The 26,467-nt window shown below is 39.6% G+C and overlaps 1 protein-coding gene across 1 annotated transcript in view; it reads right to left on the bottom strand.

Moving 5' to 3' along the window:
* Nucleotides 1-26,467, bottom strand: part of LOC126484240 (cytochrome P450 6k1-like) — a 47,833-nt gene that overhangs the window by 17,764 nt on the left and 3,602 nt on the right. The window contains exons 2-3 of the mRNA XM_050107654.1: nucleotides 25,703-25,939; nucleotides 23,948-24,199 (exon numbers count right to left, since the gene is read on the bottom strand). Coding sequence (XP_049963611.1) covers nucleotides 23,948-24,199; nucleotides 25,703-25,939 — 489 coding nt within the window. The remainder of the gene's footprint in view (nucleotides 1-23,947; nucleotides 24,200-25,702; nucleotides 25,940-26,467) is intronic.

Genomic DNA, 26,467 nt, shown 5'->3' on the forward strand with positions numbered 1-26,467 from the left:
CTAAGGACAACACACACACACACCCCTGCCCAAGGGAGGACTCGAACCTCCGACGGCGGGAGCCGCATGAACCCTGAGAGGACGCCTAAGACCGCACAGTATAAAACAAAAACTAACGGTTGGTGAGTACAGAATAATAGAGCTTGATCCAACTCTCAAAAGTTCAATTTGGTCAGTGTTTAATCCTACAGTGGACGGTGATGGCAACAGTGTTAACTTTGTTGTGTCGAGTGTTGCACACTAAACAGTCACCTGGAATTCGCGTGTGTCTAACACACAAGTGTCATGCATTGACCGAATACCCCTTCCCAGATCTGCTCAGGGCAAATTTACTGACAAATGCGTGACTTTGTGTCCAGGAGACCCTACTGGGGGTGAAGGAGTTACAGATCTCATTCAGAGATTAATCGATACTGCAGAGACTTATAGAAAAGTGTCCACAAAACCTACTATGCCTCATCCCATAACTGTCTCACGACACATCACACAAAAACCGAAAATCCTTTGAAAGGAAATCGTACCTGAATAATTTATTACGTGAATGGAGGTGAATTCCAGGCGATCAGAGATACGTGACACGTAGCACAAGGAGAGATCATCACCTGACACGCACAGTTTCCTATTTTGTTAATTGGGATCTCAGATCATACTTCTTGCGTATGACACGGTTTCCAGACGAGCCTACGACACTTCAAAATATAATAAAGGAATTGTTGAGACGATAGAAGAGCCTCAAAAATTTACCTTTCACAACTAACCAAGATGCCAATATTGCCGCTGTTCTTCATAGGTATTCTGCACTGAATTTTCCCTGTCACATGCTGAACAGAATGCTAATAAATGTGTTTAATGTGCGGTATATGCTATCCAACTGCCCAAAACTTTATTTTTTTCTGACTGCAACGGAGGAACTTGTGACATTTTCAAAGCAAAGTGGCGTTGTTCATGGCCTGGAGAGAGCAATGGAGCAGTCGAACGATACTTTAACACAAGATTGACCATGCTTGAATCGGTGAAAAGGCAGTATTCTATACTGTGTAAAAAGCTCCCTGAGAAATGAGAAACAGAGAGAATAGAAGGAACTGACATCACGTTGATGGACTAGCTGATTTCTGTTCTGATGGTATGTACGCTGTGGCTTTTTATATTAAACAGGCGTAGATTAGCACTTAAATTCTTCCAAGAGTTATAAAGTAAGGATTTTTCTTACATTCCTTCAAGGAGACTTCAAAAGAAATGAAATTTGAAAAATATCATCACTGCATCTCCTGTTGCCATTGAAAGTGACCCTCCGAAACGCTGAAGAGCCTTAGGACGGAGAAGCCTCTGAAATAAATCTCTCGAGTCCGCCTGAAAAATTATCTAGAGGAAGCGGCACCACGAATAGGTAATTTCCTGTTGGCACCATTTCGCCATCTGAAAATGATGTCTGAATCTCAGAGGCGTGAAGTCACGGGAGAGGTAAAGCATACAATCCACTAGCTACTACATCAATGATTTGGAGTGACCAGTCACGAAAGGACGCTGCCCCGTGAAGCGCTGTCTGCTAAACAAAACTAAATTCTGCCACACATAAGACGGTCATCTCAGGTATTCTCTCACCTGAAGAGTAGCCAAATATACGTGAAGTATTTGTGATACTGTCCAGGTAGAATCTAAGAGCATCTTTGGCGAAGTCCTGCAATGCTGGAAAATTATTCAGACTTCCACAGATGAACTACATACGTGCTTCAACCAGAATTGTAAACGGACAAATGTCTCCAGAAGATAGCCAGAAAAATTTTGGGCGTACAGCCATTCAGCTTTGCATTAGAGACAAGTTTGAGTTCTGCAGGTTTCATTCTAAGTGCACGACGGTCACTTTTGGACCCGGTCAATGTCGATGTATTTCTCTTTCTTCATATCAACTCCAACAACAGAGAAAATGAATAATGGAATATTTACTAAATATTTTTTTCACACCGCGTTTTGTTTTACGTTCTCTCTAAACCGGTTGATGATTATTGTATATTGGTAGTTTCATCGCATTCCAAGTCGTCATGTTTTGAATTTAGTGCAGTGACAATTGTTTAAAAAAGGAAGACGCTTTATTTGAATAATCTGTTGACATGAAATGGTGCTGTGGACCCGGCGTAATGCCATACTCAGCTTTACTTTAGTACGAAACAAAATGGTTTGACACGACTATAATCCGCTTCTCAGAAAAATTAGATATTCGGTACCGTACCTAATTTATGCAGTCGCATTAACACTCAGAGGTTTTTTCTTAATTTTCTTTATTTGTTTGACCGAACAGAAGAAACAATGCTGCTTCTAGGCAGCTTCAAGTACTGTCAGTGACAGCGCTTATCATTATATTTGTCAGTTGATTTTCGCATTCGGTTCTGGATGTGCCCAAATCTAATTTGGATACATAAGGTCTGACACATCTGTACGAATACAATCCATCGTAATGCTTAAAATGACGATATTCAAAGTGTAATCAAGCGTATCTAATCTGATGTATTAGCAAGTAAATGTGTATATTTTAGCAGCAAATAGCATTTCAAAAAATTGCTTCGAATATGTTATTGAGTATTTATTTCACATGCATCGTGTAAAATGAAAGTCTTTTAAGAAAGAAAAATATTTCGGCCCCATCAGTTCCGTGCTAAACGATTTTCACAGTACGAGACGTGTTTTTTAAGTAACTAGCGTTTCGAAATTTAAAAAAAAGACGTGCTAAGATATCTCAACAATTTTATTTTTACATGAAAGCCTGTACCTTAATCTATTTTTCTACATAATTTCCGTCAATATTGAGGCACTTGTCATAACGTTGTACCAGCTTTTGAATACCCTCCTCATAGAAGTTTACCGCCTAGCTCATTAACCTCTGCATCACCACTGTTTTGACTTCTCATCTTCTTGAAGACGCTGACCGCACAGGTCTTTCTTCAAGTGCAAGAACAGATGGTAGTCATTGGGCGCAAGATCGGGGTTGCACAGAGGATGATCTAGAGTTCCCCATCGAAAAGATGTGATGAAATCTTTGGTCTGATTCGCCACATGCGGACGGGCATTGTCTTGCAACAAAACGATGCCCTTGCTCAACTTCCATGGACTGTTGCTTTGATTCTGGTGTGAAGTAGGCCACCCATGTTTCATCGCCCGTAACAATTTGGCTTAAGAAATCATCACCGTCGTTGTGGTACTGCTCAAGAAAAGTCAGTGCACTGTCTAAACGTTTGGTTTTGTGCACATCCGTCAACATTTTCGGTACCCAACGTGCGCACAATTTTCGGTAATTCAAGTGCTCGGTCACAATGTCATACAGAACACTACGAGAAACATTAGGAAAGTCATCCCGCAAGGAGAAAATCGTAAAGCGTCTGTTTTCTCTCTCCTTATTGTCCACTTCCTGCACCAAACTTTCATTAACTCCGTTGTTCATCATGCACAATTGTGCGGCCATCTTTTAAATGATCTCACCCACTTTCTTACCATTCCATCACTCATAATGTTTTCTCCGTAAACTGCACAGATCTCACGATGAATACCGATCGCTTTTACCCTTTTAGCACTAAGAAATCTTATAACAGCCCGTGCTTCACAGTCGGCGGGACTCACGATTATCGGAGGCATCTTAAACGCTCAGTACACAACGAAAACAAGGAAGAATCAGACTGTAATGGCGTCAGTGCGTAGATTAAGGTACAGGCTTTCATGTAAAAATAAAATTATTGAGATATCTTAGCACGTCTTCTTTAAATTTCCAAGCGGTACTTACTCAAAAAAACACGCCACGTACATAGGAATTCCCTCAGTGAGAGCAGGCGAGAGCACACCTAGAGGGGCAGAGGTTAGTACGCAGCGCGGGATGTATACCTGATAGGCGGCCCCGCCCACCCAGTGCTGTGAGCTGCGGCGAGCTCAGTGGCCCAGTGCTGCGGACCAGCAGTTCGCTCTCGTCACGTGAGGAGCTTCAGCCGTCGGCACACGGACCGTGCAGTCGAACGTTAACGTTCAACTTGCTGCTGAACGCTCAGGAATTATGCGACTTGAGCATACGGTACGTGGGGTCCAACGTGGTATACGCGATCGCAACGCACTCCAGCGTAAAATTCCCACGTTAGCTCTATTAAAACGCACATTTCCCCCATCGTCCACGAAAAGGAAAGTACCATGTTCAATCAATAAGGACAGAGACATATAAAAGTTCCATTACAAACAGTGCGGTACAAATTTGGAATACTTCTCTGCATAAGATAAACATTATCCCTTTCATGGATAAAATTCATTTTTTACAGATTTTTAAAATATTAAGGTGATAACGTTTTCTTTTCAGTCCCATTATTATATTTTCACCACCAAAATATTTTTAAGTTCTCCATTTTTTCACAACAGGAAGTGGGACACATATGTCCCATGAACCAACGCGAGATACTTTTTCTGCTGACTGACTGATTTTGTTATTTTATTTTTGTTTTTTAGCCATAAACAGGATTTTGTGGAGAATAAAATAACTACAAATCATACATCCATATAATATTTTTATTTGTGTAGAGCCAGTGTAAAAAATATTCATTACATTTCAGTTTTGATGATACATGACCATTACCTACAAAACTTTACATTCCATGAAACTTGGAAAAACATGGCGTGGCACAAAGTGGTACACCACAAGCAGTGCAAACAACTTTTGTTCTCAGAATAAGATTTTCACTCTGCAGCGGAGTGTGCGCTGATATGAAGCTTCATGGCAGATTAAAACTGTGTGCCGGACCGAGACTCGAACTCGGGACCTTTGACTTCCACGGGCAAGTGCTCTACCAACTGAGCTGCCCAAGCACGACTCACGCCCCATCCCCACAGCGTTACTTCTGTCAGTATCTCGTCTCCTACCTTCCAAACTTTACAGAAGCTCTTCTGCAAACCTTGCAGAACTAGCACTCCTGCCTTTGCAGTGCAGTCCCGATTTTTTCTCAGGTTCAGTACAGTCGTCCCTAGATGGCAGCACCGTGCAGAGCTGGGTAACGTATATCCCGACACTCGAACTGGCGCTCAAAGTTAGTGCGACATATATGACCCATCGACCACGAAAGGGTTATTTCATCATTCCCACATTTTAGTGAAAGAAAAAGGAGCAAAATATCTTTATACAAGTAGCGCAAGCTATCCTGTAGATTAAGCCAATCGAACAAAGTCACTCCTCAAAAAAAGGTGAACTTATATTTACATAACATCAAATATTATAGTATATACCTACATTAAACTAACAATACAGTATCAGAACCTAATAAAAACGCGAATGTTAGGAAATAAAATTTAGTAATGTCAAGACGCGAACCTCTCCCCAAACTACCAATACAATATAAGACAGTGATGCTACTCATTACGCTTTTTTTTCTTTTATTGTTCGATATAGTTCGTTGCGTTTGGTCGGGGCGGACGTCACAAGACATCCGTTCAAATTGATCGTTGGTTCCTTGACTCAGTTTTTTTTTTTTTTTTTATTACAGAGAGAGCGCAGTCCTCTGACCGAACACACTGAGCTACCGTGCCGGCTTATGCTAAACCATCAACACACACAGTGTAAGTAATCAAAGTATGTTACCATTTCAGAAAACATTATGGTACATATGTTACTAAATGAAATTTAATTGTAACAAATTGTACCAAGAACAATGCGTTTTAGTGTATCTTCCGTGTGTCGCTGCCTTCAAATAGTCTACTCTCATAATACGCAAGTTACAATAATTCTTTTGCCATGAATATGATGTTTTTCGTTATTTTATTGGAACGGATCACACATTTAACAACGGGTTTTCGAGTGATCCTGAATTTGCTGGTGCTCAGAAACAGCATATATACATATAAGTTTGAAATGAATGCCAATATGGCACATCACAACTCTGTACTGAAGGGAGACGGCGTGAGTGTGATGTAGGTGACGCTGTGCCATCTCATTGGTCAACGCTTAGACGCACGCTCAGAATATCTGACATGCCAGATATTGCTCTGCACGTTCGGAAAGACTCCCGAATGTGCTATTCCACGCTATGACGTCAGAAACTCGGCACGCTAACGCTCAACGTTCGGATGCACGGTCCGTGTGCCGACGGCTTTAGCCTGCCGGCTGGTCCAAGCAAACCCGTGGGCGGGCAGTGCTGTGTTGCGGGCCGCCGTGCAGGGCTCTGCCCAACAGCCCCAACCTCACTCCTTCCGACTTCCATCTGTCTGCCCAATCAAGTATTCACTCTGCGGGAAGCAGAATGTGGATGATAGGGCGCTTATTGATGCAGGAAGATGTTGCTTTCGAAGTTGGCTTCGTAAGGTGGCGTGAGGCCGTCGCATTGAACGTAGATTATGTTGAAAAATAGCGTTTGGAGCCAAAAGAGTCGAAAATAATGTGCTGTATTGTAATTCTAAATAAAACCAACCTGCTTCCAGAAAAATAGTGTTCCGTAAGTTATACCAGGGTCACTCCGAAAGAAATGCACACTATTTTTGTAATAATGCAGTTTTCATGCTGTATGTGTGAAAGTTTTACAGTGTGTAGATACATCCTTCCCGCTTGTTTTCAAACTTAGTTCAACCTGTTCCCGTGAGTGGCGCCGTCACAGCATGTCTTCAAGATGGCTGCTACACTTGACGTTCGTCAGAGGCAACGTGATGTCATAGAATTCCTGTGCTGTGAAAACGAAACAGTGACAAACATCCACAAGATGTTGAAAAAGGTGTATGGAGATGCTGCTGTCGATCGCAGTACAGTTAGTCGGTGGGAAAGCAGGTTGTAAGTAGGCTGTTTATGTTTTCTCTATGTAAGTAGGCTGTTTATGTTTTCTTATTGGCAACGTTACGTAGCGCTCAATATGAAAATCACTGGCTGTGCTGTGTGCAGTCTGTGGCTGCTTTGCATTGTTGTAATACTCGCCATTGTAGTGTTGGGCAGCGGCAGCTGGATGTGAACAGCGCGTAGCGTTGCGCAGTTGGAGGTGAGCCGCCAGCAGTGGTGGATGTGGGGAGAGAGATGGCGGAGGTTTGCAATTTGTCATGAACTGATATATATATTATGACTTGTGATGATATTAAGGTAAATACATTGTTTGTTCTCTATTAATATCTTTCATTTGCTAACTATCCCTATCAGTAGTTAGTGCCTTTAGTAGTTTGAATCTTTTATTTAGCTGGCAGTAGTGGCGCTCGCTGTATTGCAGTAGCTTGAGCAGCGAAGATTTTTGTGAGGTAAGTGATTTGTGAAAGGTATAGTTTAATGTTAGTCAGGGCCATTCTTTTGTAGGGAATTTTGAAAGTCAGATTGCGTTGCGCTAAAAACATTGTGTGTCAGGTTAAGCACAGTCGTATGTAAAATTGTTGAAAGGGGACGTTTCATATGTCGACCCTTAGCCTAGGATACCTCACTGGAATCTTCTGATTTTTTCTTGTAGTTTGTGTATTTAGTGTAGATTTTGTTTATTGCTAGCGCGTAATTATAGAGAGAATTTCGTTTGTAGTTGTAGTTTTTCATTGTTGTACAGTAAAACAGTTGTGGCATGCATGTAGATTTGCAGTAAGTATTTCGCAGCTGCGCTTGCAATTAACTAGATATTATTTTCAGTGCTATTTTAATGTGTTCTCTTATTTTTGATCTTCAAATTGTGTTTTTCTGTGTTGTCGTGTGAAATACTGTGACAATAATGGCGTGTGAAAAACGTAATACTAGGCTCCAAAGTAAAATGAGAAATGACAGTGAAAATGAAAGCAGTGTGTTAGCGCCGCAGAGTAATGAATTTACTAATGTTCAAAGTAGTAATTTGGTAACTGTGCACAGGGAAATGGAGCGGGCGTCAAACAATGGCGTGGACAGTGAAACAATTAGTGAAGAGGGAAGCATTGTCGATCGACCGGTCGGCAATAGCTCGCTTCAGGAAGCCGAAATGACACGACACGATCTCGCAAATACTGTAGATTCAGGTTTTGGTTCCTCACCGTTTTCTCAAATAAGTCAAGACACATTTTCTGCTTGTCAAAATGTGAATGTTGCCGGTGCAAATTCACTGCCGAAAAGCACTGAGGAACATGTTCCAGACACCAGTGCATTGTTATTACAATTAATACAGCAAATGGGACAAACACAGCAAAAGCTTCAAAAGTTAGACACAATGGAACAAAATCTTCGAAAGTTAGACACAGTGGAACAAAATCTTAAAAAGTTAGACACAGTGGAACAAAATCTTAAAAAGTTAGACACAATGGAACAACATCAGAGACAAACACAGCAACAGTTAGACACAATGGAACAAAATCTTCAAAAGTTAGACACCACACTTGAACAAACACGTGAAGATTTAACTACTGAGTTACATAACATTGAATCTAAATGTCAAAAAGTCTGTAATGACGTAAAAACACAAATTTGTGAGCATTTTCAACCTATTTTTTCGCGGCATGAAAATGCATTACAGAATCACGAAGCAGCCATAAAAGAACTGCAACTTATTGTTCATGAAAATCATGAGACCTTGCAAGCTAAATTTGACTCAGTTGCATCTACCGATTCGGTTACGCAACTTGCAAAAACTCAGGATAACTTAAAGGACACAGTAGATTCGATTTCAACACAAATGGACACTCTGAAACTTGGTTCAGAAAAACACACTGAGGAAATGTGTTCATTATCAGAGAAAGTAGTTGAACTTTCGGATCAGCTAAATAATTTATCTACGAAGGTAGATGATAATCTGAATGACGCAAAACCGGTAGCCTTTAATGACACAGAACAGAGCGAACAAATTAGGAAACTGAAACAAAATCTGAATCAAATTGATACGCAACACCAAAGAGAAATCCGGGAAGTACAAGATCAGCTGACACAGGTAATACAAGAATTACGTATTTCAGAAGACACTCGCGCTCCAACACGGGAAGAGGAACTTAGAAATACGCAAAAGCCACAAAATAATAACACAGGGCATTTCGGTAATTATGAAAGAAATTGGCAAGGTACACCGAATTTTGAGATGGAACCGCCGACACGACGTAACTATGACCGAGATGCTACTCGCCGACACGATGATTTTGACTATAAGCTGTTCATTACTACACGTAAATTCAAAACGTTTAAGAATTCTGCCAACGACATTCATCCACAAGCGTGGCTCCATCAATTCTCTCATTGTTTCCCTCCCAACTGGTCATTGGAGCACAGATTAGAATTTATGTGTGGCTACTTAGAGAATGAACCAGCTGTAAGAATGCGATCGGTAATTCACGATTGCCACAGTGAAGGAGAATTTTACCATGCCTTCCTCTCAGCATATTGGTCTCAAGCTACACAAGACCGTGTAAAACATAACATCATAATGATGAAACACTTCGAACAATCTGAATTTTCCAGTCTTGTGAAATATTTTGAAGACATGTTGCACAAGAATCAATACCTGTCAAACCCATACAGCCCCTCAGAACTCATCCGCATTTGCTTAATCAAACTGCCTAAACATTTACGACATATTATTTTAGCAGGACGTTGCAAAGACGACATTGAAGCTTTTCAGGGACTGTTACAAGAATTAGAAATTGACACAGACAGTCGCGGGATGCGAAAACAGGAAAACAATCACTACAGGTCACATCTGTCACAATTCCGTGACGACAGAAACGATAACTGGACGCGACAAGGCTATTCTCACCACACAAATCGTGACCAAAACAGACACCACCCGTATGACAACCGTTGGCAGAGTAGTAATAACTACAGGGAAAGATCACCTCTCCGTGGTAATGACTATCACAGAGACAATAAGAGAAACAGACAATATGGGAACCAAAATAAATACTATCAAGGGAGACAGAATAACTTTAGACGCAACGGACCAGCGCGCAGTTACGATTCAGGGAGAAATTCTCCACCATGTGACCTACAAGAAAGAAACTATGGAATCTACCGACATGATCGTAACGACAGACCTGAATTGCATCAGAACTGGCGGGATTCAAACAGAGCAGGGCCCTCTCGTCACGGTGAATTTGTAGAAGTTAGGTCTCCAAACCCCAATAACGACGCGCGCCAACAAAGAGACAATAGGCAATGACTCACACCGCTGGCAGCCACAAAACGTTCTTATGACACTAACGACGCAGCTGCCGTAGCTAGTAATTACGTAAAAATGGAAGATATTAGGGACATCTTACTCCAAGAACACGACGTAAAACATAACAACGTGGCATATCCTGTGATTTGCATTACAGTAAATGACGTAAAATTTACGGCAGTACTTGACTCTGGCAGTCCCATTTCAGTAATCAGTGAAACAGCCTTTAGCAAATGCAACAAATCGAACGATTGCCCCACACTTCCGTTACGTAAGATTAAATTACAAGGTGCAATCTTTGGAAAAAGTGTAGATGTACGCCAACAAACCAACTTAGAATTCTTTTGTCAAAGCCACAGCTTCTCTATGAACTTTCTTATTGTTCCATTATTGTCGACGGAAATTATACTGGGAGTAGACTTTTTGAATGAATACAAAGCAATCTTAAACTTTCACGATGCTGAAATAAGTTTAGAAAAAGAAGGTAAGTCAGTAGCTTTGAAATTTGAAGATTGGCTCTCAAACCATGACGAGGAAATTAATCGGCTTTACCTTCTGTTAGACAACAGTTCGGAATTTTCGACGGAACTTGACACTAACAATCACTCTGCAAGTACTGACAGGGATGACATCGACGGCATATTTGAAATTAATGAGTTAATTCAGAATAAAATTCAAGCAATTGAGAATTGTAATGACACTAATAGGCAGGACCTTTTTGAGATTTTACAAGAACATCCCACAGTTTTTACTCATAAAACAGGAACAATCAAGGGATTTCAATACCAATTTCGTGTTCGTGAGCATACTGAATTTTGTGTTAGACCATACGTAATTCCGGCGCATTATAGGGACCGTGTTAGAACAGAAATACAATCTATGCTTGACGAGGGCATTATTGAGCCTGCAGTAAGCTCATACAACAATCCGTTACATGTTGTTGAGAAGAAAAATGGATCGATCAGGCTTGTCTTAGATTCGAGACAAATCAATACTATCATCATTCCTGAAACAGACAGGCCGCAGACGATGGAAGAACTTCTTCAAAATTTTAATGGTGTAAAAGTGTTGTCTTCCATTGATCTCAGATCCAGCTTTTATCAGATTGAACTTCATCCAGAATGTAGAAAATACACAGCTTTCCTTTGTTTCGGCGTTTGTTATCAGTTTCGGAAACTTCCCTTTGGTTTGAACATTTCTTCAGCAGCATTCATTCGCGGGCTAAATTCGATATTACCTGAGTTCTTAAAACGTCACATCACCTTATATGTGGACGATATTCTAATAGCAGAAGCTTCATGGGAACTACATAATCGCATCCTCAACAGTTTGTTACGTATTTTTGCAGAATCTGGAATTACAGTTAACTTGGAAAAGTCTGAATTCGGTAGGACAAAGGTGAAGTTTTTGGGACATATTATTTCTTCTGAAGGCATTCAGCTGGATCCTGAAAAGTTAGAAGCAATCAGAGCCATTCCAGTTCCATCTACAAAAAGACAAGTCCGCAGTTTTCTAGGTCTCGTAAATTTTTACCGTCGTTTTCTGAATATGCAAATTCTTGTTACACCAAAACTTTGTTCTCTCACTGGAAAAAATACTATTTGGAACTGGGACGAACAAGCACAGTTGGAATTCAATTCTTTGAAAGAAGCGTTACTTCACGCGCCAATCTTAGCTCATCCAGATCTGTCACAAGATTTCTGCCTTAGCACGGATTCTTCTAAAGTCGGTCTTGGTGCCCATTTATTTCGAGAAGCCATAGAAAATGACACTACCATTCAGAAAACCATTGCTTTTGCTAGCCGAGTGCTAACAAAATCTGAAAAAAATTATTCCGTTACTGAATTAGAAGCTTTAGCTATCGTTTGGGCATTTAACAAATTCCGTTTCTTTCTTTCTGGTAAGCACGTAAAAGTATACAGTGATCATCGTGCATTACAATTTCTTATGTCTTCAAAATTAAATCATGACAGGTTAAAACGTTGGGCATTGTTTCTGCAAGAATTCCGCTTCACAATAGTCTACATTCCCGGCAAGGAGAACATTGTTGCGGACGCACTGTCACGCGCACCGGCTGGGCTTGAGAAAAGTACCACAGAAGGCAACCTCGAGAAAAATTTCAGTATTCTTTACATTCAGAAAGTCGCCTTTGAAAACTTCATCACCACATCTTTAAAGGACATTGCTCATGAACAAGATAAAGATCCGATTTGGAAAGACATCAAGAGCAAATGGCATGAAAAGACACACACACAGATTCGGCATTATTACCTGGTTAGAAACAACATACTCTTCAAACGCTGCACTGTTGATGACAAGCTATGGGTACTTTGCATTCCTGACGATTTTGTTAATAAGCTCATTTGGTACATTCATTTCAGCTACGCACATTTTGGCCCACGAAAATGTTATCATATTCTTCGAACGACTTGTTATTTTAACAATATGGAAAAGCGAATTCGAAGAGTCTTGTCTATTTGTAAACTTTGTCAAAAGGCGAAACCATCTACTCACATCGTGCTCCGTTGTTTCCTATCATTCCTTCTAAATTAAAAGAATTTGCTGCTGTTGATCTCTTGGGACCGCTTGTCAGAACATCTAATGGATTTTCGTACGTTCTAGTCGCTGTTGAACTTACTTCAAAATTTGTTTCTTTCACACCGTTACGTAAAGCCACTGGACGGTCTGTATCCAACGCCTTTGTTAAAAATTTCTTACGTGAAGTTGGACACGTTAGTAAAGTCATTTCAGATAACGGACCGCAATTCAGATCTGCTGTTTGGTCACGCATGCTTCGCAACCATAAAATCAAACCTGTTTTTATTTCATTGTACTCACCACATTGTAACCCGTCTGAACGGATTATGAAAGAAATCAATAAGCTTTGCAGACTTTATTGTCACAGAAAGCATCAGCATTGGGACAGATATTTACACTTATTTCAAAATGTGCTGAATGAAATGCCTCATGATTCCACTGCTTTACCACCTACTCTTGTACTAAAGAATGAAGAACCACCGAACAGAATCAGCGAGCTTGTACCTTTCCCAAATACACGTAAACTTCGACACAAAGACATAATTGATTTGGCTCTTAAAAATATAAAATCTGCAGCAGACAAAAGGAGAAAACTACACGGTAAAGCAAATGCAAAGAAATTGTATATTGGTCAGAAAGTTCTCATTAAAGCTCATTCATTGTCACATAAGAAGAAACACTTGAGTCACAAATTCTTTCTAGTTTACAATGGACCTTACAGAATCCGACGTATACCACATGATAATTGCGTTGAAGTTGAAACTCTGCGTACTAGGAAGAGTAAAGGTTTACACCACATTTCACATGTAAAACCGTTTATTGAAAGATAATCTGCTTTTTAACTTAGTCTTTGTCATAAAATTTTTTGCTTCACATTACTAATATGCTTTGTCAGACTTAGAATCTGTTAACATACAACAATGTTTGAAGTTAAATATCCAATCAAGAACCAAGAGAACTTATTTAAACAGAAATGACGAATGCATTGTTATAGTGAACAGACGTCACAGTGTTATTGTGTGTGTACATTCTTGCTTGTTAGTTGTACGATTACGTAACGACTATAAGGCTCACATACTTAGAACATTTACCAGTACTGCTAATGAGATTTTAATGCAACATTTTGGTTTACTTGAAAATACATTCCGGATTTAAAGTACTTTCTGAGAGATACCAGATGACACAGAGGTTAGTTTATGTGACAGCTACACGATTTTTATCACGACGCTACTAATGAGTGACAATTTACAATGTTGCTTTTGCAGTGTATCTGTTTTATATCTGCACAGTTTTCTGAATTCTTCTAGGAAGAAAAACATGTTTTAGTAGTAACTTTTGTGGTATAGCAACAATGAGACAGCCTTTTTCGTGGCATAACAATACGTTACTGTACAGTACTTTCCTCATCACGGCAATAAGCGTAATAACTAAGATATCTATACACAAAGCATTTCACTTTTGTGTATCATGAGGTAAGTACATTGACTTTAGCAGAACTTTGCTTACAGAGGACGATAACTACGACACTTCCACAGAGATTATCTTACAGCAAGACGCATATTTAGCGCTACAGGACACGTATTTGAGTGATTAATTTTGTACTTAAAACACTTATTTTCAAAGATTTTTTAATTACAAAGAAAGTTTTCCGTGATACATTTCATTCCATTGCTGTAATTTGTAACACCTGAGGGTATAATTACATTTATCCTCAGGGGGTACACGCCTACTTTGTGTACCATGTGTGTGGCAACCACAAGGAACCCTAGCTAATATGGTATTTGCTTATACAACTTTACACATCGGTACCATATTTCTCTAACACACAAATTACACAGCTATCTGATCATTTAACTGAGAGATAAACTTTTTTTATTACATCAGTGACATATGTTTACGCAATTACAGAGTTGGATTACTTCACACTTACGATTGTATTTTGTCTGTACTGTGTGAACTCTTCATAGTTTTTCGGACCCATTGTGATACTATGAGAGCTTTGAATGATGTATTTGGTATGAGATCATGATTTTTAAAGTACGTTTGAGGCAGATGACACTTTTGACATGAGCAGAGAATTTTCTTTAGGTTTGGAATTATTGCAGAAAGCTACGACGATTTTGAGATTTGACTGAGGTGTTAATGACGTTATTTTTACGACGACGATATGTATTATGCTGCTGAGGTATGTTTATGATTAATAGGCTGAGGCTATATGAGTTATTTGATTATGCTTCAAATTTATAATGACGAAATATTGACGAGTGTCGATGAATATGTATATGTGTAATAAGGTAAGGAATAAGGAGTAGGGGTTAGGGACTCTGATTTATGAAAAGGTTGTTGGAAACCAAGAATCGTACTTTAAGAGTTATGAAATGTGTGTGTATATGCATGAATGTATTACAATGCAGACGAAAATTTTTTGGACACTGTTATATCAATAGGATTTTGTTTCTACAGATTTGCAACGCTAATTCTTGACCTGTGAAATATTTTTATATGAGACTACCACGGTAGTGCTGTCGTAAATATTTCCGTACGAAAGTTAAGTGACCACCTGCACGTAATGCGTCGCGGGCACCCAGCTGTGTCAGACGCCTGGAGAAAAAGCCATTATTGCGAGCCCTTTTCAGCGGCACAGGTAGAAAAAAAAGGGGACGCCATTAACCACATATGATTTTTGTAATGCGTTGTGGGCACACAGCTGTGTCAAACACCTGGAGAACAAGCCATTCGGGTGTGCCTTTCATCGCTAATGCGACACCCTCGTTACTTGAAAACATATGATTACTCGCACTTTGTGCTAATTACTGAAATGCTTATGAATTGATGGGAAATATTCGTACATCTGCACACCTGATTACGACAAGCGTCTTTCTACGAGAGTTGAGAGAATTTCTACTAACTTATGAAATGTCACATGACTATTGAATGATATTTTTATGCTTTGGTTTGCGTAATTGCTTATTTCATTTGATACCCGTTTTTCAGCTGTGTTGCAGCATTGCTTTTATAAAATAAAATGCATTTGCTAATGTGAACACTTTCTGTCAACAGATCTATTAAATAATTATTTTATGATCCACATTCTTTAAAAAAGGAGCACTTGGAAAGGAAAGAACAATAAGAAGGAACTAGTACTGCATTCATAATTTTCTTTTCAAGTAATTGGTAACTTTTTGGTAGAATAACTTCTTGTGGTGCACCACTTTAATTACATAGATATTAAGATGTGAATATACATTTCCCTTATCTGCATTGTTGTTTTTACTGTAATATCTTTTTTGCTTGAGCTATGTCATGTTTTGATATAAGTTATTACATTTGCTGCTGCTAGCTTTGCCAATCTCTATTTCTTGTCATTGCTGCTTATATTAATTGTTTTATGTGCTGCTGCATTGCCTCGTCCCTTAGTTTAGCATCTGAGCTCAGTAGATTTAAGTTAGCTTAAGAGGGGGTAGACTTTATAAGAAACTGACTATGGAGAATAGGTAAAGAAATGCATTGAGAAAACAGGTTTAGGTAGGATTTTCTTGGAAATAAATGTTGAGGTAAGAAATGTATGAACATATAAATACAGAAAGCATGCTTAGATAGAATTTTTTGGGTGGAAACAAAGGATGAAATAAGAGGAAAGATATATGAAGTTTTGGGTTGGACTGCAGTACCACATGTTACACTGAAAACAAACCCTGTCCTTTCCCTTTTGTGTTATCCCACTATATGTTTGTGTACCCTTGTGTATTTGTTTTCTTCCTGTCTCTGTGTACAGTTTCATAGAATTTTTTTCTCTTTTAATATTAAGCTACATTCACTATGATGAGGAATACTGTTATCCTCAAATATAATTGGCATTAATAATATGTTATTTACCTTATAAATATGCTTACACATTATTTGTTCTGTTTAATGCTCATGTGTGAAGTTGATGTTTCAAAAGTTATTGTGATCCTTTATGTATGTACTCATGTCATAATTCCACTGATGTATATGTTAGTTCTATTCTTTTGTAAAGCCTGTGTTACTGCAATTGTTATCTATATTGCTATGTTTTAATGATGTATTTTGTACCTTTGTATTTGTATTCTTATGTTATAAAATTGTAATTGTCACCAGTTCATGATATTATTAACTTGTTAGTTATATTTCACTGCACACGTTTCTGTTGGTCATAGTATATGGACAATATGTGAGAAGTAGGGACTGTTAGTGTTTGCACGTGTGTTAATAATTCAGCAAGGGACTGGATAACAGCATTGCTGGTTCTAAGGACAATTCCAAAAACTTTGTGAGTGCATAAGTGGTGGTTTATGGACTTGCTATATTCTCCGCAAGACTCTTCGATGGTGAATGTGCACCTGCACAATCGCAACAGATGGCTGCTGGCAATCTCTACAAGGACTACAGTGGGTCTACATCTTTGATGATCCATCAATACCATTATTTCTACAAGGACTGCAGTGGGTCTGCGCCTCTGGTGGCCCATCAATATCGTAATCCCTACCAGGACTACAGTGGGTCTGCTCTGTGATGACCTACCAATATTCATCAAAACTTCGAATGACTCTGCTGTGGGTTTGCTCCATTGTGGCCCATTACCTGTCTGCATGTCGAGTCAGCACTGTCTTTCCGTTGGAAGGACAACACTACTTCTTCAAGACTGCATGGAAATCCACTACTTCTGTGTGCAATTTCTTTTACTAATGAGACTTTGTGAAAAAAAAAACCTGTGGTTACCGTAATGAACAATGTGGACTGTCTTTATGGACTGTGAGAAATTTTAGCTTTTGACCAACATTGTAACAATAAGTGTGTGCATTTGATTTCTTTGTTATTGTAATTATGAAAAATTTTATCAAATCATTATTGGCCACTGCCCAAAAAAAAATTTGTAAAATTTTTGTGGGGAGCATGGGGGCTATGTAAGTAGGCTGTTTATGTTTTCTCTATGTAAGTAGGCTGTTTATGTTTTCTTATTGGCAACGTTACGTAGCGCTCAATATGAAAATCACTGGCTGTGCTGTGTGCAGTCTGTGGCTGCTTTGCATTGTTGTAATACTCGCCATTGTAGTGTTGGGCAGCGGCAGCTGGATGTGAACAGCGCGTAGCGTTGCGCAGTTGGAGGTGAGCCGCCAGCAGTGGTGGATGTGGGGAGAGAGATGGCGGAGGTTTGCAATTTGTCATGAACTGATATATATATTATGACTTGTGATGATATTAAGGTAAATACATTGTTTGTTCTCTATTAATATCTTTCATTTGCTAACTATCCCTATCAGTAGTTAGTGCCTTTAGTAGTTTGAATCTTTTATTTAGCTGGCAGTAGTGGCGCTCGCTGTATTGCAGTAGCTTGAGCAGCGAAGATTTTTGTGAGGTAAGTGATTTGTGAAAGGTATAGTTTAATGTTAGTCAGGGCCATTCTTTTGTAGGGAATTTTGAAAGTCAGATTGCGTTGCGCTAAAAACATTGTGTGTCAGGTTAAGCACAGTCGTATGTAAAATTGTTGAAAGGGGACGTTTCAAGGTTACGTGATGAAAGCGGGTGCGGCAATATTGAGGATTGTCCTCGCAGCAGCAGGCCTCGTACTGCACACACTACAGACACTATGCAGAGATTTAACGAATTGGTGACAGCTGACAGGCGCATCACAGTGGACGAATTGTCACGCGACGTTTGGGTAGGGGAAGGAAGTGTTTGCAGAATACTGAAAGTGTTGGCGTTAGAAAACGTTTGTGCCAGGTGAGTTCACAGGATGTTGACAGTGGCTCAAATGGAAACAAGAAAAACGGTATGCAGCGAACTTTTGGAACAGTACGAGAATGGTGGACATGAATTTCTTGGAAGAATTGTGACAGGTGATGAAGCATCATTTCTCACCAGAGACGAAGAGGCAATGAATGGAGTGGCATCATGCAAATTCACTCAAGAAAAAAAAAATTCAAAACCACACCTCCTGCTGGAAAAGTTATGGCTACGGTGTTTTTCGATTCTGAACGACACTGGCTTGTGGACATCACGTCAAGTGGAACCACCATAAATTCTGATGCGTATGTGACGACACTGAAGAAACTTCAGGCTCGACTGAATCGTGTTCGACCACATCGGCAAAAGCAGGATATTTTGCTGTTGCACAACAGTGCACGGCTGCATGTCAGTCAAAAAACCATGGAAGCGATCACAAAACTCGGATACACAACACTGAAACAACCACCTTACAGTCCTGACTTGGCTCCATGTGACTATCATCTCTTTGGGAAACTGAAAGACACTCTTCGTGAAACAAGGTTTGAAGATGATGACTCCCTTGTGCACGCTGCCAAACAGTGGCTGCAACAGGTTGGTCCAGAATTTTACCGAGCGGGTATGTAGGTGCTGCTTCCAAAATGGTGTAAGGCAATTGAGGGGGATGGAAATTATGTGGAGAAATGAAAATATTGTTACTAAAGAATGTATCTACACATTGTAAAACTTTCAAACATGTAGAATAAAAGATGGATTTAAAAAAATAGTGTCCATTTCTCTTGGAGTGACCCTCGTACAACACCTCTCTTAGATAAACTGATTTTTCAGGATAGAAAATGATGGCTTCTTGTTGATTAGCTTACAAAGGATAAAAAAACAATCGATGACCATTACTCAAGTCTCTTAAGCAACTGTTTGAAAAAAGAATAGAAGCCAGGATTGTTAAAGAAGGAATGCATCTCATTACAGAGCTGTAATGGGATGGTGGTGCAAATCGCTATTAACTGCGAGGATGGTCGTATTTTAAGTCAGGAGGCAGGACGATGGGTTTCCTGTCGAGGAATCGGTAGATCTCGGGAGGAAATACATATTTTTCACCAAGATTCTCGGACAGTCGTTCAAAGCGGCCAATCGAATGCGTGCACTGATCCCGGACAGTAGAGTCTGCCTCAGCGGAACAAAAGGCGGCGTGTTTGGCTGCACCAGCGCGTGGTCGCCGGCCAACCAGGCGGTCGCGAACAGGTCGCCGTGTCAGCGCCCTCGCTGGCCAGAAGATGGCGTCAGGCGTATCTGCCGCAGTCAGCAGCTCTGGCAGAGGGTCAGGTGCGAGGCGCGCTGGAGCGTACGTTTCGAACCTAAGGCCCGTAAGACCCGCTGGAGACGCCCAGATATTGGAGGTGGTCTCCTCGTGATGACTCCAGCTCGAGCCCCAGAATCATCGAGTGTAGCAGCGGTACGTAGACCAGCGTCTAGTAAACATAGCGAATTCATGTGAACGAAGCTTTTTGGCCCAAACCGGACCGTCGGCTGACGTGAGGCATACTTCGGCGTGTATATATGGTAGATTTGCCGGGTTTTTTGTGACCAGTGGCCCGCATTCAGTCAGTCAGGGCACCAAGGCAGCGTAGCATCAGGCAATGGCATGAGGTAATCCAGCTCACCACTCAACAGATGCGTGTTTTACACCATGGGGTCTCAGCAACATTCTGATCCTCGAAACAGAACTTCACAGTTGGTGAAATCTCCTCAGAGGGCAGTTTCCCCAATAGGGGTGGCAAAACTGCGCTATTTCAATATGCAAGGTAGATGCAGCCGTAAGTACCGGATTCCATATGTCTCCATACATACATACCGAACGAGGTACTGATAAAATACTAGATTAGCATTCACGAGAGCAGTGGTTCATATCGCCCTCCGACCCTGCAGGCTCATGGTTCCCGCAGTATCGCTAAATTGCTTAAGGCAAATGCATGGATGGTTCAATTGAAAAGGATATTCGTGATTGTCCTATCCTTTCCTTCCTTTCCCCAATCTCACCATGCCATCTGATGACCTTATCTTCGACGGTACGTTAAATCTTAATCTACCTTCCTTATTCCATTCCATTGTGGCAGCGTGCTACAGTAGCTGGTTTCGATTTATTTCAGAATAAACACAATCCTGATTGCAAAAGTATTTAATGTCAAAGAATCACGTCATTAACATTAAATAATTCTGAAATTTTCCTTCCGTCTTCTTTCCCACATCCAAAGAAAACGTTTTTTATAATTCGATGGAGAGCTCACACCAGCTGTAGATAAGTGTTAGAAAAAACTGCCAATGTCGCACTTAAAGAGTCATAGTTCTTTAGTGGAAAATGTTAGATAAAGTCATTTACCTGGAAGTGTACATCGAAAAACTGGAGCCGGCCGGTGTGGCCTAGCGTTTCTAGGCACTTCAGTTTAGAACCATGCGACCGCTATGGTCGCAGGTTCGAACCCTGCCCCGGGCATGGATGTGCGTAATGTCCTTAGGTTAGTTAGGTTTAAGTAGTTCTAAGTTCTACGGGACTGATGACCTCAGATGTTAAGTCCCATAGTGCTCATAGCCATTTTGAAAAACTGGGCACTTTGACATTAAACACAAGTGGGCTTTCTCTGCCAAGCAAGGCAGTGTGCACGGTTAATGCGATTTGCACATACTGTGGAAGTACAATAAATAAATATTCCCCGGAGTGACCTGCTCACTGCGAGATCCGGTCTCAATGGAGAAGGCTGCGAACTCGTGTGTGATGCATCGCATCGTGGCCTGAATCCTCGCCTTCAGAATTGTCTTAATGGGTCCTCAGCTGCCCCAAAATGCAAACCCTCTTCGGTTACACCTGTGGCCAAACACTGTGCACGTTTCTGTTATCATTCAGTCATCAGTACTACCATGTTTTGGGTCCTGCGATATTTTAGCATGAAATCTCAGTACGTTTTAACTACTGAACTATGAAGATTGGAACTTTAACAGCGGGAACTATTAAGTTTCAACTGATAAGGAATACATAAATACGGAATTTACTATCTCCAAACAATTACTGGTCATTTTGGAACGAAACTGAGACAATTTCAGCAGAACCTGTCCGTCAGTTTGCAGGAAAATGCCCTGGTACATACATGACTGATTTTTTCAACTGACAGAACTGCCAAGTAATGTACTATCTACCATATTCCATAGATATAATCCCTTCTTAAGATGGAAGCAATTCGTGGTGTTCGATTCCGAACTGTTACACAGAGACATTCGTTGGGCAATAGACCGCTCCATTCCAACTATCAGCACATCTGGTGCTGCTATTCCTGTTGTTATGGTCATAGTTAATTTTTCCAAAAAGTGATTTAGCCAAATTTATAGGCTGCCAAGTAGTTCTTCTTTCACTAAGAATCCAATCACAATTAAATCTTCATATATAGAGAAAAAACCTTAAAGGCTTTGATACCAGACAGATGAAACCTATCCAAAGGTTTGTCACTATTTTGCGGTTGCAACAGTTAACTAAAAAAAGTAGTAAATATAGAAATTTTGGGATACCTCGATGAAATGAAAGATATCAGGCTACTAAAACAAACATTTCTATAGTTCTCGAAAAGGAAGCCAACGATAGTACAAATAACAGAAATAAAAAACCAAATGGAAAGAAATAACGTCAAGGTATCACATACAACAGATAGAAACTTTTTTAGTAGTAACATCTTCAATTTAGGTTCCCAAGGGAGGAACGACGAAGGCACAACATCCACAAAAAAAGCAAAACGTCAACATGGGCGAAGCCAACAATATCATGAATCACAAAGTAAGAAACTAAATGGAAAGAATATCATAAATGTATCAGAGTGAGCAAGGAAAAATTGTTTTAGAAATAAGATCCGCATATTGGAAGGCTAACAAGGAAGGAAAAGCGAAGAACAACGTCCACACAGAGATGAAAATGTCTGCTTGGAGGAGAAGATTAAGGAGCACTCTCAATGAAGAAACAAAAGTTATTAAGTTGTTATGTGATCCCACTTGATCATTGTATAAATAATAAAACAAATGAAGACATTCCTAAACTTTGACATTTTAGTCAGACTGATCACTTTCTAACTGTCTCTGATACTTTTTTTCTCATAGTAACGTTTACATTCTTGTATGAATAACTTCAAGTGCTTCGGATAATCTCTTTTACATTAGTATACGGTGTTTACAGGTACACTAATTGTCACTGAGAGACAATACACCTTCCTGAGAGATTACTAGACCACAATCGTTATTGTTATTTAGCAAACAACACACAAATGTGAGTGATGTTACCCATAGCTATGTGTTTCGGGAGTCAGGCTTCCATCATCTGGCTAGCTGCGTTCAGTCTTTCAAATACATACATTTAAAGCACAAAGCAGCCATGAAATAAAATAAAATACAGATATTTGAACATAAAATCCTCGTCTTATTTATAAATCTGTAGCAGCTAAACATGTATACAAGACAGGAAACAACCTAAAAGACATTGAAGAGGCTCTGAAAGTGGTGCACGAAGGGAAGAAAGGATTCACGGAGAAAGATTTGATAATCTACTTAACGTACAAACGGGAGAGAGCGATAACGGACTCCTCAACGAGGTCATAGATTTTTTTTTTAATTTGACAGTAACAGATATTCATGAGCAGTTTGCCAAGAGAACTATTGGAAAGCTTATTTCCCATGTCCCCTATGATATCTCTGGAACAATGAAAAGGTTCGTGACTCGCTGCAGTCATTTGAAACCGTCTACTTGTTCACAGAAGAGGCCAGTATATGGGAAGGCTGCTGGTGTGACGCTTAGTAGATCCGATCGGTGTTACCACTACAGAAAAACAGCATTTGGATGAACGGCCAGTCGTATGATGAAGAAAAGCAGAGATTAAAATGTTGCCAACTTCAAAGCAAGACATGGACTTCTTTTATTGTATTTCGTGACTAGTTTGTGCTTTGAGTGCGTGTCTTTAGAGGGTTGAACGCAAGCAGCCAGATGCTGGGACGTAGACTCAAAAAATGCGTGTCTGTGGAAAACATTCCTCACATTAGTGTGTTATATGCTAACGATAACTATTGTACTCACAACCGCTACCTCCAAACCTTCATGTGGATAATATTCGACTAAAATGTTGCTTGTTGATCAGTTGATGACAGTTTGATGTTGTTGAAGCTAGATTGTGAATATACGTGATTCTATCAGGAAACAAACTTTTTAACAAATAAATGAAAGGAACTGCAGTGTACTATCAGATGAATAAATGTCATTAAGTACATTATTTGGTACAGTAATCCGGAATAAATGATAGACATATTTCAACACTTATTGATGTGATTCAATTTTGGTCACTACACGGTCTACATTTCCGGTTTAGAATTTCTGAATGGATTTCCCTGATACTATTTCACGTCATTCCATTTGACATAGTTTATCACCATTGATTTTCTCATAGAACATGACTAAATTTTATTTAGTTAATCAGTTGAATTGTTTATTTTTATTTTAACATAAAATATTTACATACATTTTTTGTGAAAACCTGATAATGAAGATAAGCGGAGGAGTGACTCACCGATGCATATGCGTGGCCCTTGGCCAAAAGGCAGATAGCTGTAGGGATGCCTGGATGCGTTCTGCTCCACGGAAAAGTGCTCCGGGTCGAATTCCTCGGGGTTTCGAAAGTACTTCCTGTCATAATGGAGTCCCATGACTGGAATAATCACCTTAGTTCCTTTCTCCAAGACACAGTCATATTCTGGCAGCTTGTAATCCTGCACCACCTCGCGATTCAGAACTGTACCGGGTGGATACATACGAAGGGTTTCTGAAAAAAAAAATGGGGTCAGATGTTAATGGAAGTGTTTTAATAGGTATTCTACTGTGGCGCTCTGTGTGAAGTTTTAATTCTCCCCTTATCGATCATAGTTAATTTGCAATCTAAAAATAAGTCAAAGAAAATGTATGAACGTAATGGTCCTAATAGAGCAAAAGAAGATGTGTCATTCACTAATTCCTAAGCTACCTGGTCTATGGCCAGCATGCTCATACAGGCGTTTGCATCGGTATGAACAGCAATGTAGATAACAGAGTAGGATTTTCTGATCGTCTCAATGTCCGAATTATTCTTTCTGAAAAAAAAAAAAAACCAACACCAACCGTGTTGGTTCTCACGTCCACATCACTAGCCTATGATGGGTAAATAGGGTGAATATATGTGAAACAATGGTACCGATAAAATATATGAACAGGATGAATGTGTGATAGTCCTAGGTGATTAGGGCACTATTACATGAAAGAGAATGGAACGTAAGGTTACAGGAGAATAGAATACTACTCATCACCAGTTTTCAGCGTGTTTGTAATGGACGTGAAATGAGTTATGCTTGTGAGAGGAACTAAAACTGGTGCTCCTCATAACATATCTACATAGACTTTGACCTTGTTCTGTTAGCATCTACTGCATCTATACAGTATCGATGCCAGGAGTTTTTAAATCAGAAATTGTTTATCTGTATACCGAAATAAACTCAGCTATTTCTAAGGTACATAGTGACGCCTGCGTTTGCATAATTAATAAAAAAGCGGTGTATAAAATTCCATAACAGATTTTCCAGTAATTATATCAAATAATTGAGATCCAAAATGTTGTGGTTAATTCTTAAGGAGCTGTTAAAGCAGACCTTGCTGTCCTCAGTGGCTGATAACATGAGTGCAATACAGTTTTGAATAAATGAACGAATAAATTATATATATGGTTTAGGGGACTGATGACTTCAGATGTTAAGTCCCATAGTGCTTAGAGCCATTTGAACCATTTGTGTGTGTGTGTGTGTGTGTGTGTGTGTGCGTGCGTGTGTGTGTGTGTGTGTGTAATTTGCGTTATTACAGAATCTGGTAATAGTAATTAGGGATGGACCAGGAGTCTTCTTGCTTCTATAACGACAGAGGCATTGTTTCTAAGGGTGCCACAGGACGTTATTTCAAGATAGGATTTGTGTAGTTTTGGCTTCTTTATTTCTGAGAATATTTAGGTTTTTTTCTGTTCCACAATTTTTTATAGGTCCTATAAATTGCCTTGATTTTTGCCTGCGGTGTAGACAGTTTATATTGTAAATATTACATGTTCATTAAAGTATGAAGAAACACTATTGTACGCAGATATCATTAAATAACAATTTTATGACGGATGATGTCATAATAATGAAACGAATATGTGTTTGACCTAGTGTTTAGTAATTAGTGTTCTCTTCATGGCTTTTAATTTGTGCAAGACCACACTTTCATTATTAAGATGTATGAACAAACGAATCAAAACCGTTCATCGTACCGTTTACCACCTTTTCCATGTATGGCATCTTGGTCATTATATCATCATACGTCACATCACCGTTGGTCTTTCTCATTACGTCATCAACTTCTTCTTGCAATTTCTTCTGGATATCTGGATGTCTAAAGAGCTCGTACAGGCAGAAGCTTACGGTGGTGGAAGAGGTCTCGAACCCCCCGTGGAAGAACACGCACGCCTGTGCTGCCATCTCCTTGGTCGTCAGAGTCTTATTTCCATCTGCCAGGAATAAAATATGTTCGTAAACATGCTGTTACTTACTCCATCAAGCAAATCAGCTTAATGTTACGAACTATCACAGTAGCTTTGGGAAAATGGCTTCTAAGATTTCACCAAACTTTATCTTAATTTGGAAAATGTGCCCTTAAAAACGCAGTTACATTATCAGGAGCTGTAGTAGTCACAATAATTATAGAAAACGTGCCTGTAACTGCAATATCTTATACAGAGTCCTAGCTTCACGATAATGCTCTTAATTGTGTAGTTTTAATTTGACAACTAAAGTAAATTCTACTTTGATAGTTCAAGTGTAATGAAGATAAAACTACAAGAGCCATAATTTGCAGTAATTTTCTCTTGAATGCCTTGGCAAAAGTAATTCTCCTCTCTGTTGCTATTTCATGTATGTTCTCTGTAGGAGATTTAAATTGTAGTGATCATTCTAATAATACATAGAAGCTAATTTTTATAGTGAGGAAAGATATTTTGTACTGACACAATACTTGCATCTACATATGCGAGTACATC

The sequence above is a fragment of the Schistocerca serialis genome, chromosome 6, assembly GCF_023864345.2.
Source record: "Schistocerca serialis cubense isolate TAMUIC-IGC-003099 chromosome 6, iqSchSeri2.2, whole genome shotgun sequence".
In the NCBI taxonomy this organism is placed as follows: domain Eukaryota; kingdom Metazoa; phylum Arthropoda; class Insecta; order Orthoptera; family Acrididae; genus Schistocerca; species Schistocerca serialis.